The sequence below is a fragment of the Sinocyclocheilus grahami genome, unplaced genomic scaffold (genome assembly GCF_001515645.1).
Source record: "Sinocyclocheilus grahami isolate Dianchi unplaced genomic scaffold, SAMN03320097.WGS_v1.1 scaffold254.1, whole genome shotgun sequence".
Classification (NCBI taxonomy): Eukaryota; Metazoa; Chordata; class Actinopteri; order Cypriniformes; family Cyprinidae; genus Sinocyclocheilus; species Sinocyclocheilus grahami.
Window position 1 is genome coordinate 628,964 of NW_015505433.1, and position 21,200 is coordinate 650,163.

The 21,200-nt window shown below is 36.6% G+C and overlaps 1 protein-coding gene across 1 annotated transcript in view; it reads left to right on the top strand.

The window, feature by feature from the left end:
* The window catches only part of LOC107598714 (MAM and LDL-receptor class A domain-containing protein 1-like), a 41,395-nt gene extending 21,183 nt beyond the window's left edge, over nt 1-20,212 (top strand). The window contains 21 exon segments of the mRNA XM_016290123.1: nt 298-457; nt 730-886; nt 1,100-1,210; nt 2,290-2,503; nt 2,877-3,124; nt 5,315-5,603; nt 6,768-7,013; nt 8,478-8,635; nt 9,249-9,426; nt 10,917-11,045; nt 11,174-11,323; nt 12,450-12,607; nt 14,280-14,481; nt 14,565-14,843; nt 14,936-15,058; nt 16,265-16,331; nt 18,371-18,468; nt 18,576-18,669; nt 18,761-18,821; nt 19,431-19,514; nt 19,910-20,212. Of these exon segments, the coding sequence (XP_016145609.1) occupies nt 298-457; nt 730-886; nt 1,100-1,210; nt 2,290-2,503; nt 2,877-3,124; nt 5,315-5,603; nt 6,768-7,013; nt 8,478-8,635; nt 9,249-9,426; nt 10,917-11,045; nt 11,174-11,323; nt 12,450-12,607; nt 14,280-14,481; nt 14,565-14,843; nt 14,936-15,058; nt 16,265-16,331; nt 18,371-18,468; nt 18,576-18,669; nt 18,761-18,821; nt 19,431-19,514; nt 19,910-19,984 (3,281 nt within the window). The 3' untranslated portion in view covers nt 19,985-20,212.
* The last annotated feature ends 988 nt before the right edge of the window (nt 20,213-21,200 follow it).

Consider the following 21,200-nt stretch of genomic DNA (forward strand, 5'->3'; position numbering starts at 1 on the left):
TTATTTCAAACAATTGCTTTCTTTTCATCGAAGAATCCTTATTGATAATAATAAAAAAATGTTTTTCTGAGCAGGAAATCAGCATATTACAATGATTTCTGAATGATTAAGTGACACTGAAGACTGGAGTAATGATGCTGAAAATTCAGATTTGCCATCCCAGGATTAAACAACATTTTAATATATATTCAAATGGAAAACCGTTATTTTAAATTGTAATTTATAATATTTGTAATATATTTAAATTGTAACCGACCCCAAACTATTCATCCATCTGACTGTTTTCTCTGTCCTCAGTGAAGGAGTATTGTGATTTTGAAGGGGATGCTTTTTGTGGATGGTATTTAAGTGTCCCAGCCACTCCTGTTCCTCCTCATGCCTTTCGCTGGCAGACAGGACAAGGGGAGAATATTCATCAAGGAGAACAGAACCACAGACCTGCTGATGACCACACACTGTGAGCAATAAACAGCATCATTTATTGGAATGTGTAGCGAATTTAACTCATGGGGAAATATGAATAATTAACCATAACTAATTATGATTAATTATTAATATTTTAGATCCACTGTAGATATTTAGCTGACCACTCAGGGTCAACCGTCTTGTCAATTCTAAGAACGTTAATTTCCTGGTTAAAGGAAATATGTGCTTTCGTTTATAAATGCATGGTCAGGTTTACATATATTTTGCTGTGTTTACTCATCTGTACATGTGTTCGTTTTGTAGTGGTTCATCAGAGGGTTGGTATATATTTGCGGACAGCTCCAATAGAGGATATGGTCACACCACTGATCTCTTGACTATTCCCATTAAAATAACAGGGCCGCAGTGCACTCTTGTGTTCTGGTATCACATGAGTGGCTTTACTGTTGGAACGTTGCAGGTGCAGTTATCCAGAAATGATTAATATAATTGTTATTCATTTACTGCACTGGTAACCCATGCCTAGAAAACATCCAAACATATTATTAATGTGACAGAATAAATTTCATGCTTCATTTAGTCTTTCATTGTGCTCAAAGTCTAAAATGGTTGGAAGGATTTTCCAGAGAACAATTTGCAGTTTGTCACAACAGTCTCAAAACTCTATGTGCAGGTCTTCATCAAATCAGGTGCTGTCACACATGAAGTTTGGTCCCAAATTGGTAACCAAGGCAACCGCTGGAGGCGGGGTGAGGTCTTCATAGGAATCTGTCATAACATCCAGGTCAGTGTTTCTGTTTTATGAGGACAAATAAATACTTCTTCAAAAAGTAAATAAATGAAAATAAATGTGAAAATAAATTTTTCAAAAAGAAGTTTTTGAATGTCCAGTTTTTTCCCCTTTGGTTCTCCAGTTGTGCCTAAACAACTGCAAATAATACACCAACAGGTACTGTCAGTCAACTACATTACTGTTCAAATGGCTGAGGTCAGAAAGATTTGTTTTTAATAAAATTATACTTTTTAGCAAAGATGCATAACTGAATAAAATGTAAATAAAGACAATTATAATGTTGCCAAAAACTTAAATAAATTCTGTTCTTTTTATAGTATAGAAAACCTTCTATTCTTGGTATAAAGCTAAAAAAGTATCATGGTTTGCACAATATTATTGTTTTTACTGTAATTTTAATCAAATTAATACAGCCTTGGTGAGCATAAGAGACTTCTTTCAAAAAAACAACCCCAAACCTTTGAACCATAATCTGTCAACCAGGTAAACAAATTTTATAAGATTTGTTTAAAAAAAAAAATACATTTCATAAAGGTGATCAGAGGAGAACTGTATGTGTTTAGTATTCCTGAAATGTGCAGTAAAATGTTAAGTGTCAAGCTGTTGATGCTTGATCAGAAATATCATGACCTTTTCTCCATTTGGCCCTTGCATCATTAATATTTATCAACACTTCTTATATATAAACACTCTGACAAGTTCTCTTCATTGTGCTAGATACTTCATGACACCCTCAGTCATTAGTGCTGACTGCCCTTTTGCTGTGTACTAGCAGGGGCCTTAGTGCAGCAGCTATTAAGCACTTCCAATTCACAATCTCTACATGTATATTTTTCTCTTTTAGTGTTTCACACATATACTTGTTTGTTGCTTTTCTTTTAAGAGAATCGATTGATTTTGAGTGACAGCTTTTCACATTAGTCTGTTTACCTGACGTGTCTCATAGAGTAAATGTGTGCTTTGATTTGTGCATTTGACTATGCAGCCGTATGGAAAGTACTGTGGAGCAAATGAAGATGTTTACTGCAGTTTAAAAGCATGCATATTTTGGTTTATGAATGTATCAATAGGTGGGTCTTCGAGCCAAGAGAGGCATCAGCTACATGGGTGATATTGTTGTTGATGACGTGGCATTTGTGGACTGTGCCCCTCCAATAACATCAGATCTTCCTTGTGCTAACAACAAGTTCATCTGTGCCAATGGTCACTGTATCTCTGAGGACAACTTGTGTGACTTTATTGATCACTGTGGAGATGGCTCAGATGAGAATCATTACATATGCAGTGAGAAACAAATCTATCATCCTCTTCGCTGTCACTTGTAACACAGATGTTTTCAGCTGTATTTCAGTGGTCAGTCACAGAATTTGTGTATGGAATAACTTTACACCTCACATACTGTATTGAATGTATACGACCGTATTGGTATTTTGACCGTAAATGTATATTGCATGTGCAGTCGTGTTTGTTTTAAAGGGTTAGTTCACCCAAAAATTAAAATACTGTCATGATTTACTACTTTCCAAACTTGTATGATGTTTTTTAGTTATGTGGAATACAAAAGAAGATTTTGAAAAACATTTAGAATTTTCTTTTTGTCCATACAATGTAAGTCAGTGGGCTCCAATATTTAACAATATTCATGTTTTTTCCCCAGAGGGATACAGCGGTCGCTGCAATTTCGAATTTGACCTTTGCTCCTGGAGACAGAGCCAAGATGATGACTTTGACTGGTTGATAAAACCAGGAAATATGCACACACATGGGACTGGGCCATCCACTGATCATACCCTCCATAACCATCAGGCCACTGCTTATATCTTGATGGGGTCCTTCCCACAGACAACTGGACATACTGCCCAAATTCAAGGACCTCTTTTCCACCACTGCAGCAAAGATTGAAAAGTAAGTGCTCACTGGTGTTTTTATGTGATTTAATTCACTGAAGTCCAGGATGAGTTAGTACTTGCATTATATTTAGTTCAATACTATGAAAACAATCAACAAAAAACAGTATTGACAGGAATGATAAATGTGACATTTCCATAGACTTGATCAGTGGTACATGCTTTTTGTTTTTCCTTGTTCATATGTCCCTGCTGCTTCCTTTTATTCATGGAAAACTGATATTTGTTTTATAAGATCAGCATCTTTGACATCTGTGGTGCAGATGTCACCAACAACTTCAGTAAACTATTTGCAGAAGTTTACAGTGGGTAGTTTCCTATTTTCAAAAAGGATTTTAATCCTAATTAAATTTAATTAATTAAAATTAATTAAACCAACTGACTATATTCAATCCTATTAATTGGCTTAGAAAAAAAAGAGTAATTTACTGAAAGTAGTATCATTTTTTTACAGTGAATTTTCAATAAATAGTATTTCTTTGCAAGTGGGTAGGAAGTTTTGAGTTGTCAGAGTTGTCACACTATGTTTATGTATAGTATGTATAGTACTCTGAACTCTTTTTTGTATTGAAAAGATAATGGCAAATTTGTTTCTGGGTTTACATATTAGAACACAAATGTGAAATCTGGGCCTTTTTTCCCCCTGGTTGGGTATTGGGTATTAGGAATTGGTTGGGTATTAATTCACAGTTTCATAGTAATACCCCTTTTAAACGTTTTTTTTTTCAACTAAGAGGTAATGGTATACACAACAGTGAACATTGGAGTCAGCAGCAGTTCGGTAATGTCCCTGCTGTGAATGTCAAAAATCCCCCAGCACTGCATGTAGCCTCACAAAATGTTACAATGTAGCTGCCGATCATCTACCAGTCCAAAAAAGCTTTACCTCTACATAGTTTTATTCTACCTCCCTACAGCAAGGTGGCTTCATGGCCCTTGACAATACAGAGGGATTCTTTAAATAATGCTTGTGTTTTAAGGAAGGTTTTATAGATTGATCTTTTCAATTAGATCATTAGCACAATGAGGATATTTAATTCCCCTGCATTGCTGGATCCATAGCTTTTGCTGAATATAATGGGAGGAAGTGAATGCCACGGTTTGTCTCTGTTACTGTGAAGCACATCACTCAGTCATTGAGCCAGCTGGCAGCACTCAATCATCCTGTCAAACACACACACACACACACACACAAAATGTCTGTGTGAGAAAGAGGAGCACCTTTCAAAGCTCTCATCAGTTTGTGTGTGAAGGCAATCATGTTTCTGGATCTCCTCTAACTTGACAGACTGTGTTCGTCTTTTTAGAGGTGTGTGAGATAATTAGCCCGTGGAGACTCATTTTCCCATTGTCCTCCCATTCAACTTGCATCAATCAATCACAAGAAGCAGTTGAAGAGGAGGAGTTTTTGTGTGTACTTGTCAGCCTTGGTTAGATGTTTTTAAAATTGTAAATTACAATTAGGAACATACGCGTTTTTTGTTGTTGTTTTTATATTTTGAGTCATATGGTTAGTGAAATTATAGCAAATTTGTGTGTGACAGAATCAATTGTCTGATCCTAAAAGGTCAGACTCTTCCACTAATTCACCAGTCAGTCAAACACTGACAGGAGTCATTTACACATACATACAGAAACGAAAGAAGAATATCAGCCACCATGACAAGCAAAATCAATCAATAAAAGAGAAACCTTTCAAGACTCTCTTCCAAAGAGACACTGTCATGGCAAACTATCTTAGCAGATTCGCTAGTTTAGCTGAAGTGTATTATTGGTACAGCTGTAGACGGAGTCTGGAATTTAGCTGGAATTAGTCTAAATATTTTTTGGATTGGAATATAGTATTACATTGACAGATTATCTAAATGACTGAAACCAGCAGAAATGCATAAATGTCTTTATGAGAACGTTTAACTGATTAATTGAAGGCATGGATGTGTTCAAAGTTTGGTTCTGACTTGAAGCCATCTATGTTGGCTGTGCAGAAATAGACTAACTATTTGGGAATATTGTATCTAAAATGTAAGTTCATCAGTATTAACTGTTGAATAAATCATATTAAACTAGTAATCGTACTGTTGGTCTAAACATCAGCACTGCTGTGATTGTGGTATATTTGCATATAATAGCACTCTTGCTCCTGTGATATTATTGATGAAGTATTCTTTCTTTTTGTCTGATTTCCAAGATGGTATTTTATGTCCACATGTCTGGTGGCGGCATTGGCACTCTGAAAGTGTACATGTCTACAAACTCCAACCACTCACTCTTACTCAGCCTTACTGGTAATCAAGGCAACTACTGGAGAAGACAGGAACTGCCTATCTTATCTACTGACAACTTCCGCATTATGTTTGAAGGCAAGGTGGGCCGTAATACCAGAGTCCACATCTGCCTGGATGACGTCACATTCTCATCAGGCTGTATTCTTAGCAGCAGATTTGAGACAGACTCCACTCCACACTTGTTACTTCCAGGTACAGTTGTACTAACGGTGCCATATATGCATGCAGTGCTATCAGTGTAAATGCAACTATGTAACAATGCTTCACAAATGCATAATCAATCTATGAGCTTCACTATTGACAATGAACAACCTTTTTTTCCCAGCATAATTGTTTTCTAATAGCATATTCAGGATAATAAGGATAGAAAAAAGATTTGTAGGGAAACTGTAAAAAAGTATCTATTCCTCGAAACAAGATACGAGTATACATTATATCTTGCAGGCAGAATCAATTGCTATGCATTAGAGTTCATAGATTTATAATGCTAATTATGACTTAAGTACATAAAATATAAAGAAGTAAAATATTAAATATGTTCAAAAACTTGGTAAGATTTAAGAAATTAATTTCAATCAGCAAAGATGCATTCAATTAATCAGAATTGATAGCAAACATTTATAATTTTATATTTGTTTCTGTTTCAATTAAATGCTGTTCATTTAAAGTTAAGAATCCTGAAAGAACACACTGTTTCCACAAGAATATAAAGCAGCAGAACTATTTTTTAACATTGATTAGAAATCAAATCAGCATATTGGAATGATTTCTGAAGGATCACTTGACACTGAAGAATGGAGTAATGTCTGCATGCTGAAAATTCAGATTTGCATCACAGGGATAAATTACAATTGAAAACATCATTGTAACGGAAGAGGTCTGACACAACAGGTTAGTTTATATCAAATAGGTTTATTGGGGTCACAGAGAGTACTGGGATAGGGTTCAGAGGATGTGATGGTGAGGGAATAGTTCGAAGGGTATGATGAGCAGTGTATTCCAGGTCTTTGGCTGTACAGGAGCTGGAATGCAGGCAGGAGGAGCACACACCTCAGCAATCCGGGAACTAGGAGACGAGGTGACACTAGGAGGAACACAAGAGGTAAGTAAAGCAGGAAGTATTCAAATGGAAGTAGTAGCAAAGTCATTGAGTCCTCTACATGTATACGAGACCGGACAGTGAGGGTGTCTGAGGTGTGTGCTTTTATGCAGGCTGGTAATGAGGTGCTTGATTGGTGACAGGTGCAGGTGCTCAGAACTCAGGTGAGAGGGATCGTTGTGATTGGGTGGTGGTGGAGCCTGGCCGATCTGTTACAATCATCTGTTTTTATGCATTCTATGTGTGTGTTTTTGCAGGATCCTGTCCACCAGGTTCTCTATGGTGTAGCAATGGCAATTGCTACAAACGAGAGCAGAAATGTGACTTCACTGATGACTGTGGAGATGGAACTGATGAATTGGATTGTGGGACATCCTGCTCATTTGAACATGGCCACAGTGGTTGGAAAAGCAGCCCGGCAGACACCTTTAGTTGGGCTCATGGTGTTGGCTCCATTCATATGATCAGACCCTCTCATGATCACACCCTTAAAAATGAAGGCGGTAAGACTATATGCCAATGCATATGTACAACAAAAATGAATGGATCTCACGTGGAGGCCTAACCTTCTCACCCACATAAGAAGCATATTGTAAATAACGTGTCTGCACATTGACATGACTTAAACAGATAGAAAGCAAACACTCCTGATCTATAAATAAGTATATTTACTCAAACAGTGTTCTAAACACTACTTCATAAATAACAGAGCATTCATAATGGTAATTGCAGTACATCCTGCACCTGCTACTTAGATGTTTGAAATAAGATACTTTATTTATGTGGAGATGTTTGATCATCATCTGAGGTTGTGGGAATGGGATGATACTTGAACTAACTACTGTATCAGTAATTCAGCAAGTTAATTTTTGTTGTTTAACATATGGCCCTTTAATTTATACATTTCACAATTCACCTGCCTATCGAGTCATAATGAATTGATGAAATAATGAAAGAATTGTCACTGTGGTGGCTCAGTGACTGCTATATATGATAATATTTGACAGGACTGATCAGGCTCCTCCCAGACTTGCTTTTAGAAATACCCCTTCTTTTTATTAATACACCCAGTCTGGTGCAATAAAAATGAAAATTTCTCATGCAAGCTATGAAGTCTTGCCAGTCTTAGACATGGTTTTATGATTTCAAGGCCCCATCTCTTCAGTGTAGCCTCCTTTATTGATTTGGTGCTCTGCTTCACTTTATCTCAGCAAGGTATTTGTTATTAATAAAGTAGTTGTGTGCTTGAGATTCTGTGTATATCCTTTCATAAGCAAGGTTTTCTAGCATCAACAGAACTGTATGAGTCTCAAAATCCTGTGAAAGATACAGTAAGTGGGAAAGCCATGCTTGATGACAGTCAGAAGTTTTAGCAGAGACCTATAGATCACCAATTGGCAGTCCCATATATCTATTATTTCTGACTCAAATAGCATGCATGATTTCAGTTTAGCTTCATCCCTGTTTGAGTTCATCTGTTTGTAATTTTCAGAATAACTAGACTTTTAATTTCGTTGTATGCCAGAATAGGATTAGTGCATCCAAAATTATGTTACATTAAAAAAATTTAAATAAAATGAAACAATACTACATTACTAAACTTGCTTGTTTAGTGTACTGTTTTCAGTGAATATTTGAAATATTAATGCATGCATGCCTTTTAGACTGATAATGCCCACAAATCCTTGCTTTATTTTCCTAACCAATGGAAGAGGTGGAGTTTGCACTATACAACTTTCAGGAGTGCGGGCATGCAGATTTTTATCAGTCTGCTAAAATGAGTTCTTCTGAAAGTGACCCAGCCAAACTTACAAAAGTGTGTGAAGTTTGTGGCATTAAATCTTGACTAATGCTGCCAGAATGTAGGTTTGAGCACCTCTACCACCTCACCTGTTCCATGATACATTTTGTTGATGATATAAAAGGTATTACATGGGTATTATTAATGTCAGTCTCTCCCTACACAGGCCACTTTGTATATCTGGTAGCCACTCCTGTTGGATTGAAGGGTGATAAAGCTCACATGAGAAGTTCTGTGTGGAAGCAGTCTAGTGCCATATGTAAACTCACCTTCTGGTACTATATTTCTGAGAAAGCCACAGGAATCATCCGGCTCTTCGTTAAGGTACATGACTAGATCTTACCAAATGGAGCAAACATAAGGTGCAACTGGAATATATTGCTTAAATCAGGGAAACTGTGGAGGTCTTTATAGCTCTGTTGACATAAGCTGAAACTAGTGTTACTTGCTGAAACATGTTCTTACATGACTTTTCAGTGCTGTGTTATGTGTGTTTCTTAGCTGAGATAAACCATTTAGCACTTCAAGTTTGTGATATGAAACATACCTCAAGAGGGATTATGTGCAATAAGGTCTTCCTGTGAGAACGGGGGAGGAGCATTGGGAGGTGATAAATGTAGCCTAACTACAGAATTATGAAAAATGTTAAAGAAAGTGGGGAAAAAACATGTTTTGACTTAGTATGAAACACAAATGTGATTGTCTTTTTTGCCTACTGTGACATATACCCAAATGAAACGGCTTCTTGAATGGGACAAAATGTAGGATGGGGCTTGATTTTGTCCAGTGGGAATTGATTGGATCATTGGATTGTTGGCATTTTCTGTTTGCTGTTATTAGGGCTCATTTAAAAAATATATATGTGTATAATAAACATGTATAAATGAATTAGCAAAAGCTATATGTATTTTGCCTTTTCTGCATATGTGTTGAATAGACAGAAAATGAGCTGAGGGAGGTGTGGACAGAGCGGCAGATGCAAAGGGAATGGAGAAGAGCAGAAGTATCTCTGAAGTGCCTGAGGAACTTTATTCTCATATTTGAAGCCGTTCAAACACAAGACGTGAGTGGTGGAGCGGCTCTGGACGACCTGCTGTTCATTGACTGTGCACCACGTAAATGTTCTTTTTTTTTCATTCAGGCCAATTGATTTCCATTCTTCTTGTTAATATAGCTTTAAACAAGCTTAAATTTGATATCTGACTAGCTAAGCTGATGTGAGCATAAATGCCAATGTAAGCTTGAGACGTGCTCTATGAACAAGTGAAAGCTGCAGGAGAGTTTGACTAGTTCGAGCAGTGATGCTCAGAGGGAAGCAACAATGCCTCCAGTTCTCATCTCCACATTTATTTCCCATGAGTCTATTTTGCTTAACGTTCATGCATAAGCTTGACCGGCTCAGGGCTATGAGGGTTGTGCTCAGCAGTGCCTGATGGAAAGCAGTACCGCCATCTAATTGGATGAGAATTGATTTGCTAATTTTGAAAAGCCATCGGGGAACAAAACGAAAGTCAGAATAAGTTCCTCTTTTGGTTCACTGGCTTGACATGGAAAATGTCAGATTTAATTTGCATTCTGGCACTTCTAAATCACAGTAATTACACTTGAGCTTTTGGATCGTTCAGTGAGACTGTGTGTAAAGCAGAGATATGAAACAATATGTGATCAAAGTTTAATTCATAGTTTTTTTTTAAGTAAATGCAATGGTTTTCATTAGAAATTAACATTTGTGACTTTATCATATTGTCAGACTTTTGGACCTGTTTTGCCCCCCATAGTTCTTCCTGTGTTTCCTTATTTGGTCATGTTCCTGTCCTCGTTTAGTTTGATTATGTGCCATTGATGTCACCTGTGTTCCCCAATCATCCCCTGTATAATGTGTTCAGTTTGTGTTTGTCAGGTTTACTCATTCTCTACGTGTGTTGGCTCAAGTGCCTATTGTGGATTATCTCCTGTGTTTCCTTGATTAAAGACAGTTCTCGTTTACTCGTGACTCCTGCGTGCTTCCTCAACCGCGTGACGTGTCACATGACACATATATTTTAGGTGTAGGGACATGACCCTTTTTTGGTTTTGAAATGTACAGCAAGTTTCACCACACCCAATAAATAATTCAACTAAACTACAGTTACTCACAGCTGTCTGTAATATAATAGGCTGTATAACTTGGATCAGTGCTACAGTGTAAATAAATTAGCTCTATCAAACCGTGAAGAGAAGCAGAGCAATGAAATCCATTTTTTACAACCTATTTCTTTGAGTGAATATGTGCTTTGGAAGGAATTTCTATTCCTAAATTCCTAGACTTTTCACCCCCATGGCATTATAACTCAAAATTTCTGAGAATTAAACCGGACATATTTCAGCCTGAATGATCTTAATTTGCTGTCATGTTACATTCGATGAATTTGAAGCTATTCATACTAAAAAATGGATGGTTTTATTGCTATTTTGAGCAATGATGTTGAATATGATCATACGTCACACATCATTTGGATTTCACATCTTTTCACTGTTAGATGATCATTTTTGTTATTAGGTTACCTTTTTTTATTATTATGCTGTTTCAGATCAGTGAGACTGAAAGAGTGTCCTTGTATTTCAGGAGCTGTGCATCCTGGATCATGCCCTGCTGTTACAGATTTTGTGTGTAATAATGGAGACTGTATAGAGTATCATTTGGAGTGTGATGGTAAAGCTGACTGTTCTGATGAGTCTGATGAGATGGACTGCAGTAAGTACATCTGCACTAAACTTGAAATTCTTGACTATTAATACAATATAGATACAATGTAAATACAAAATAGATATTAATACAATATCTATGGAGCTAATATCTCATCTGTTCATGTGGTCTTTTAGTGAATGTTCCAGGAGCTTGTAATTTTGATATGCTCAGCGACCATTGGCAGACCTGTCCGCTGTCTCAGGATCCTCACGATGACTTTGATTGGGAGATAGGCTATGGCAGAATGCTTAATGGGACAGGACCATCAGCTGACCACAGCCCCAGTTAGTAAAACCTAAACTTCACAATGACCTTGAATCACCTGGGTAATACAAATTTGAATATTAAACACACACATATAATCACTAAAAAGTAACATAATGGAAATCATTAGTTTGCTTTAAGTTATTAGAAAATGTGCATTGCTAAGTGCTAAAAGCTAAATATTAAGTTTATTATGTCATAATGAGTGTGTCTTTCTGACTGCCTGAGATCTGAAAGTCCCTTTGGATCACACAGATTGTATTGCCTGGACAGTGACTCTTCTTACCTCCCTTTAACAGTGAAACAGATAGCTTGATAATACCAGATTCTGAATCCAGACAACCACATATGAATCTAAGTCCAAGCCCTTCTACTTTATGTAAATATCTGAGGACAAAATAGCAATTTTGTACAAGTTTCCCATGAATATGGGATGCAGTTTCTCTAAAATTGAAGTCAGCCATCTGAATCATCTAATAATTTGTTGCATGATTTAAAAACCCAAGGGTTGAAGCTCAGAAAAATCCATCACCAAAAGCCATTTTCCAGTTACTTCATCAATGGGTTTAATTAAGATCTGGATTTCTGCCCCTCATGTACTCATGTCCCGTTCTGCTGAAAGATCAGTGTCTCTCAGTGAAATGGTTAAGTGTACATTATTTTAATTGTGAAAATGAGTCTGCCCTCTAAAAGGTGATCGATTTACTGAACCTACTATTGATTTTTCAAGCCAAACAAAGAGTCAAGGAAATTGCTGCACATCTCTTTTTGAGTGAAGTGGTGGAGGAGTCATGCAGTGAAATCTAATAATGTTTGTTGTTACAAGCTCTATAATACTATAATACTATAATAATATAATCTCATTTTTGACATGTTTCTAATATTTGTAGGGGTGTAGTGGTGTAAAAGTATTGAAGTCTATGCAAAATGAAAATTCACCCAATCTGTTTTTGTTAATGCATGTCATAGGTTTTATGCTATAGTGTTTTATGCTTGTGAAATATTTAATTTTTTTAACTCCTGGGTAATTTTTTATGTAAAAACGCAACATGCTAATGTGTTTTTCTCAAATTCATTTACATATTCTAACTCATTTAGCAGGCAATATTTAATGCAGTGAAGATGACATTTGGATTACTCTTTCAGATGGAGGAGGGGGCTACCTGTATGTGAACTCCAGTGCACAGACAGAAGGAGATATCGCCAGATTAATAAGCCAGCTGGAGTTTCCTGCGAGTGTCGGTATGTGTCATCTGCGCTTTTGGTTCCACATGTACGGCTCACATCACATGGGTACATTGAAGGTGAGATAATAATGCACTTTAATACAAATCAATTTTGAAATACACACAACATCTATTACATAAGTTCTAACCATACCATTCAAAAGTTTAGCGTATGTATTTTTATTTCATGTTTTTTGGAAAAGTCTCTTATGCTTACCAAGGCTACATTTATTTAATCAAAATACAGTAAAACTGTAATATTGTGAAATATTCTTTCAATTTACAGTAGCTGTTTTTTAATTTAATTCTGTATATTTTCCTGTGATGGAAAAGCTGAATTTCCAGTCTTCAGTGTCACACGACCTTTCAGAAATCCTTCTAATATGCATATTTGGTGCTCAAGAAGCATTTTTTTTAAAATAATTATCAGTGTTAAAAACAGTTGTGCAGCTTTATTCATTTATTTATTTATTTAAATTTGTGTGAAAAGCGAGACAACTAGGTGGTTCAAGAGAACAGCATTTTTTGGAAATAGACATTTATTGTAACATTATAAAAAAAAATGAGCTGCTGTGTATATTAACTTCTTCCCTTTGCACTATGTGACAGTATTTTACTCACAAAAATTAGCATACTGGAGCACTGCTGTCTGCTAGATATCAGTCATAAAGTAAATATGAGTAATAAAATGAGTAATATTTTAAAAGTAAAAAGTTTTGCAGCCAACTGTGCAGGAGTTCAGTGAAATTTCTTCCACTGCCTTTATTTTATATTGAGAAAACTGAGCTTTAAAGGGGATTTTATAATTATCAGTGTTAAAAACAGTTGTGCAGCTTTATTCATTTATTTATTTATTTAAATTTGTGTGAAAAGCGAGACAACTAGGTGGTTCAAGAGAACAGCATTTTTTGGAAATAGACATTTATTGTAACATTATAAAAAAAAATGAGCTGCTGTGTATATTAACTTCTTCCCTTTGCACTATGTGACAGTATTTTACTCACAAAAATTAGCATACTGGAGCACTGCTGTCTGCTAGATATCAGTCATAAAGTAAATATGAGTAATAAAATGAGTAATATTTTAAAAGTAAAAAGTTTTGCAGCCAACTGTGCAGGAGTTCAGTGAAATTTCTTCCACTGCCTTTATTTTATATTGAGAAAACTGAGCTTTAAAGGGGACATCGAATTCCCATTTTCCACAAGCTTGTATGATTCTTTAGAATCTTCATGAAATGTCTATAACATACTTTGGTTAAAATTCCTCAATGGTCACATAAAACAACACCCTTTTTACCTTGTCAAAAACAACTCTGTTCACAGCGACCCGTTTCGGTGCATGTCTCTTTATGTTAAATGATAATGAGCTACTGCTCACCCCACCTCTCTCTTCCATTTTTTGTGCATTCGGTGATGCGTTACAATCAAAAACAAAACGAATCCACTCGTCCTCAGTGGCTCTGATGTCAGGAGAAAATGAAGACTCTTATGTTCACTTTTACATCCAGCTACAAAACACCTGCATTGCTAACAAGACATTGTTGTCACTACAGCTGCATGAGCACAGAGAAAATGGGGATTAAAAAAAAAAAAGAAGTGAAAGAATTTTTATCATTGTAGGGTGGTTGTGTCCACACACTGCTAAGACATATTTATATGCAAACACCATGTAAAAGGGAATTTTGCATCCAATGTCCCCTTTAAAGCACCTCTTGAAAGCTGCAAAATGAATTCTGGGTACTATATTGCAGGTGTATACTGTGGGCCGCAGTGGAACACCCCTGCTAATGTGGGCAACATGCGGAAACCATGGAGACAACTGGCATTATGCTAATGTGATCTTATCAAATGCATCACCCTTCAGAGTGATCATTCAGGCAGAAGTGGGAGCAGACCAGTGGACTGACATTGCTGTGGATGACATCTCTTTCTCTAGACAATGTCTTGTTGAAGGTACAGAATCACTGATTGCTTCTGATTAATTTCTCATCCTGAATTGAAACTGGGTTTACCATTTTGTTTCTGTGTATGTGCAGGTCCAGTGACCCCCATCCCACAAACATGCCACAAGGAGCACTTCCAGTGTTTGTATCTGTTTGAGTGTATACCACTGAGTTGGTACTGTGATGGTGAGGAGGACTGTCTGGACAGCTCAGATGAGGAGATGTGTGCGAGTGTGGTACCTGGCACTATGTCTCCTCAAACAGGGTGTGAGATGGGAGAGTACCGCTGCATGAACAACAGCTGTATTCCAGCGCTGCTGCTCTGCGATACGGGTTTAGACTGCCCAGATGGAGAAGACGAATATGGATGCCGTAAGACCCAAGCACAAATCTGTTTAATATACATTGTAGTACATCATAGCTGTAAAACAAACAGATGAAATTCTCTGTCTCCGTCTCTGCAGCTGTTAAGATATGTGATGGAGAACTAGTGTGTGAGGCGACAGCAGACTGTGTAGCGTATCAGAGTCGATGTGACAATATTGTTGACTGCCCACCTTTTGAGTCTGATGAGTCCAGCTGCTATGGTAAAATGAACACATTCATTCATCTCACTTTTTTATTTAAAGGGGAAATATCACTCTTGTATTTTTTGTTTATTATTTAATTACTGTTTATTATATTAATTTTCTGCACTCAGTTACTCTCTCCCTTAAAATTTTTGGTGATTGTGTGTTTGCAAGTGTTTAAATGTATTAATCTGGCTGTATCAGAAAGTTGTGGAAAATTTAAAGATCAATGACAAGTTTAAAGGGATAGTTTGCCCAAAGATTTACTCACCCTCAAGCCATCCTAGGTGTATATGAGTTTCTTCTGGAATGCCACTCTCTCGTGATAGACATATTTGAACTTGTATCTCCCTTTCTTATATAACTTAATAGTTTTTTTTAACAGCTGATAATTTGACTTGCAAGTGAAATTAATCATTCGTATTAGCAATTTAATGCTTGGCAACAAATACAAACAACCAATCGTGGTAAGTATACACTACCATTCAAAAGTATGGGGTGAACATTACAGTAAAAACGGTAATGTCATGAAATATTACAACTTAAAATACAAGTAAATAAATTAATTTATTTTAAATAATAATTTATTCCTGTAATATGCTGATTTTGTGCTCAAGATTTCTTATTATCAATGTTAAAAAACAGTTGTGCTTTACTGTCACTTTTTATCAATTTAATACGTCAATTGTTGGAAAAAATAAAGGACAAAAATCATAATGACTGTTCATCAGACAATGTGAGAGAGGATGAGAAGAAAGGAATAGACAAAAACAAGATCAGTTTGTACTTCTCTGACTTAATTCCCTAAATGAAAGTTTAAATTTATAGCTTAAAAATTGATGAACAACATAAAACACGTCAAATTAAAGTGACTTTTTTGGAGTTACATAATATATTACTTCACATTACGTGGGTGTTTTCTTCAGGGAACTATCCCTGCAATCTTCAGATTAAAGGAGCTGTGGCCCAGGAGTACTGTAGGGGTGAAGTGCCTTGGTCAAGGACACATCATTAATGGAGACTCTCTTGTTAAGGGTTGCCCCTGACTGAGTTGGAACCTGCACCCTTTAGCTGCAAGCCCATAACTTTAACCACTACGAAAGTAGCGCTTAATCTATGTTAATTAATGGTGTGAAATTAGGTCCTTATCGCATTTTATCATTCAGTTATTATGATGATGTTACCATAAGTCATTATTATATGTGGATGTGCTTTATTTTTCAGAGTGTCCCATTGGGTACTGTCTCAATGGAGGGAGGTGTGCAGTAAAGGAAAACGGACCAGTGTGCGTGTGAGTTTCTCAAGCACAATAGTACACACAAAATATTAATAATCAAATACTGACTCTTTTTAAAATAGAGTATTCATCTTTATAACAGAAGCCATCCATTTAAAGCAACTAGTTAAAGAGGCTGAAAAGATCTTACTGTTCATTTCTCTTGTACTCATGCCTTTTAACATAATATTGTAATATATTATAGCTGCTAATACAGATTAATGCACAGTATATGTTTGTTATTATGGAGGACAAATATATTATGATTTTTGTTTGGCTACAGAAGGTGTTTGTTAAAAGTCTCTGACCTAAAACCTCCTTTCAGTTTTACCTGGGTAAAAAAAATCCCCACCTTCACCTGTCGGTCATGGTCAGGCAGGTGACAAGACCCTGTTGGAGATCTTTGCATTGAATTATTCATGCTATCCTACAGTGCCAACCGAATATCACATTGAAATGTGAGCGAGTATCACTACCCTGACTCTCAGTTAAAGCATGTACTTTTCAGCAGACTGCCAAAGCAGGCTTTCTGTAATTACTGTTCTGCTTGTGCCAAGAAACACAATCTTTCTCTGTTTGAATTACCTCCCCCCCCCCCACACTTTGATTTTTGTTTGGCTACAGAAAAAGTCTTACCTAAAAGTTACCTAAAAGTCTGACCTAAAACCTCCTTTCAGTTTTACCTGGGTAAAAAAAATCCCCACCTTCACCTGTCGGTCATGGTCAGGCAGGTGATAAGACCCTGTTGGAGATCTTTGCATTGAATTATTCATGCTATCCTACAGTGCCAACCGAATATCACATTGAAATGTGAGCGAGTTAAGAGTATCACTACCCTGACTCTCAGTTAAAGCATGTACTTTTCAGCAGACTGCCAAAGCAGGCTTTCTGTAATTACTGTTCTGCTTGTGCCAAGAAACACAATCTTTCTCTGTTTGAATTACCTCCCCCCCCCCCCCCATTTTTCAATGTGTGTTGGCTGTGTGTGTACACAACCACCCTATAATGATAAAAATCCACCCAGTGTTTTTTTTTTATCTGCTCAAATGTTTACCCCTTTCTCAAATCGAGCCGATCTCAGATGCCTGAGTCCTGACAGTAGCGTTTCAGCACAGACTGGACTGGTGTCTTACCTTAGACCCGCCCTGAGTGGAGATATATACTATTGCCTGAGTGAGCTGTCATCAGTCCGCCATTGTTTCACCGCCTGAGCAGATGTAGACAAGAATGACTCCTAAGCGATTGAGGTGTTCTGTTGTTGGATGTAATAATGAACATAGCAGTCGTCATTTACTCTCGACATCTGAGCCGCTGAAGACGCGGTGGATTATGTCTGTTTCTGAAGAGAATGCACCCCCGATCCACATAAATGCATCTATGTTCGCACAAATCATTCGTGATCCAGCTTCACCCACAGAAGAAGTGAATGTAAGGTTTTTTTAAATAAATCTTTGCAAAACGCCTTTCCTAATAATGTGCTTATTAGCAAGTTTCACGATGAATGCGGCTGAAGTAAACAGTCTCTCTGAGGGCAGCTCGGAAGAAAGGGGCGGGGTCAGCAGAGCTCATTAACATTTAAAGGAAAATGCTACAAAACTGCGTTCTCTGAAAAGAGCTGTTTTTGACAAGGTAAAAAATTAGTTTTTTACACTACCATTGAGAAATTTTAACCAAACTATGTTACAGACTTTTCATTAAGACCCTAAATAATCATATCAACTTGTGGAAAATGGGCCTCCTATGACCCCTTTAAGTCTCTTGTTCACAGACACTAGTGTATCTGCGTGTGCATGAGGTTGATTGCAGACTAGCTTAAGGACATTCTTTATGTGAAAAGATCTTCCCCACATGCAAGAAAAGGAAAAGAAAACATAAGGAGAAAGTAAGAGAAAGGGAGAATGCATGTCTTTTTCTCATTACAGAAGTTTTCATTTATTTATTTATTTTTTGGAAAGTTGAGGAGCCAGCATTCCTTTATGAATTATCTCTGCCATTCAAAGTCAGTGTGTGCGTGTTTCTGCAATACAATGTTGTTTTTCTCTGTCTTTCTCTAGTTGTCCATCACAGTGGATTGGTAATCGTTGCCATATCAAAGAAAAACCTTTTTTCACAACCGCTTCCACAACACCTGTGATACCAGATAGTAAACTAGGTTATTGGATTGGTGAGTATATGCGCATGCAGTTATTTGAATATAAATATACTATTTTCCATGCTGAGATAAGCAACAAAATATGTGTGTAATTGTCAACTCTGCAGCTGTCAGTGTTGGATTAAATGTAGCTTTGATCCTGGTGGTCATTGCAACTGGAGTCATTTTGTTCTTGTTATTTCAAAGGAGACATTCACTAAAGTAAGTCTATTCACATTCAAAGTGTTACTACATATTCGGAAAGTGTCTATAAAATGTACGGGTATTGACTGCATTGTTCTTGACTGAACAGAGACTCCAGTCTTATTGATAATGAAGAGTTGGATTGCTCAACCTTTGACTCTCAGAAAAAGGTCCGTCATATGCCTCAATATATAAATGCCATGATCAAATAAGTTGATTTTTCTGACAGCTCACATTATGCTGTTGCATGTTTGTTTTTTAATAGAGACCTCAATTTTTCCTTTTCCATGATTTTCATGTTGAATCTCTCTAATACACTCCCGCTCTATCCCCCCCCCCCCCCCCTTTTGGCGACCGCAAGCTTAAGTTTGTGCGTTTGTGTTGGTGTGAGCATGTGTACATTTAGCACTCAGTGCTAAACTCGCTGTATTTTGTATGCAGCACACAGTAATTTTCACTCTCCTGTGCAGTAAGGGGTAGTTTTTAGAGAAGTCTGGCATATTTTAATGGCTAACTGAGATTTCTCCATATTTTGCTGTTATGCATTCATGTGAGTGAGCTAATTCAAAAATGTAATGCAGTAGGAACCCTAGTGTTTTGAAAACAATTACTGATTTTCAGAATTATTTGATTTTTTTAATTCTAGTCACTTATTATGCTAATGTGATTTGCTTGTGAACTTTGGAAAGATTATATATTAAAGTATTATTATTATTATTGTTGTTGTTCCTATAGCTGTCATTTTATTAAACAAGATTACTGTGTAATTCTTATTTCAGCTGCCCTCTCTTGACGTTAGACCCAGGTGGCCAGTACATCCTCGACTAAACATCAGCGTTTATCCGTGGAGAGAGGATCCAAAGGTATGAAACTCAGCTTGTCATAATTAACATAGTGATTATTCAGTTCCACATCAAACACACGTTTAGTTTTAAAAGACATACCGGTGATGTACAATGAAATCTGTGGACATTTTTTATTGCTCTGTACTCATTTTTACTGCCTGCAGTTATAGTTTTGATATGCAATGATTTGACCGAGGCTTGGGACCAGAGGACTTAAGTAATACTTTAATCTTCTGCTTAAGCAATACATTATAAAAGGTACCAGAGGAGAGAAAGCAACCAACAAATCATAATGAAAGAAATGTCTGTCATAATGTCTCATCATAACGATCCCGTGCTGAAGAATTGCTCTTTATAAATGGATAGAGTCAGTGGTTTTCATTTTTTCATCTTTGCTTGTGTGTGCTATTCAGGTCTCCATCTCAAAGGAAAGCAAGCTCTCTTTCTCCAACCCACTCTACAAGTGCTCAAACAGTTCTGAAGCTTGAAGAAAACACACACGCAAACACTGGCTGTCACGTCCCTATAGATTTGGAGTGTTTTCCACTTCATTTGAGCCTCCCCGATAACATGGCTGTACTTGCTTAAGGTTTAGAGGGCTTTTTTTTTTAAAACACAAACTCACGGGAGGAAAAATTGAGACCACAAACAAGTTCAAATTAAGCAAAATGAAGCAGTTAAACTATATCTGTCATAAAAAAGAAAGTTTCTTATAATAATCTATGACATGCAGAGGCGGACAGTAACTAAGTACATTTACTTGAGTATTGTACTTAAGTACACTTTTTGAGTATCTGTACTTTACTTGAGTATTATTTTTTCTTTAAACTTATGACTTTAACTTCACTACATTTGACGTCATATGCCTCAATATATAAATGCCATGATCAAATAAGTTGATTTTTCTGACAGCTCACATTATGCTGTTGCATGTTTGTTTTTTAATAGAGACCTCAATTTTTCCTTTTCCATGATTTTCATGTTGAATCTCTCTAATACACTCCCGCTCTATCCCCCACTTTACTTGAGTATTATTTTTTCTGGGAACTTATGACTTTAACTTCACTACATTTGAAAGACAAATATTGTACTTTTCACTCAACTACATTTCTATCAAGATCCTCGAAGTAGAAAGTCGTTAGCAGCTTTGAAAGTCAGTGGGTGATTTTTTTTCTTCTCTAAAACACGACTTTCTTTTTTCAGACAGTTTATCAATAATCACTCTTGTGGGGCTACATGAAGAGATTTCCCAGCATTTTTTGAGCACTGACCAGTTCTAAATGTAATATTTATTTACAACAATTCAATCATAAGAAGTTAATATTGTGGTTTATATTAGACACAATATTGTATGATTTTGCTAAATTGTGTACGTGAAAATATTACCTATAAAGCCACAGAAGAACTGTTGTGCGTCTCCTAAGAAAACACAATAGGTGTTTGACTGAAGCAGCACTGCACAGACCATTCTGTGTGTGGCATCAAAGTACAGCGAGAGCGATTAGTAAAATTTTTTGTTTTGATGTCAAATAGGTCTTGCTTTTTTGTTAAAGCAGTGTTGCTGTTGTAAAGTTATACATCTACAGTTGTGTTGCTGGGTTTTAAAGCAGGTTTGATTTTTTGATTTTCTTCCTTATCAGTCTGTATTTACAGGATTTCACTGTCCACTCTGTTCAAATGTGGATGAATGGCTACACATAGATG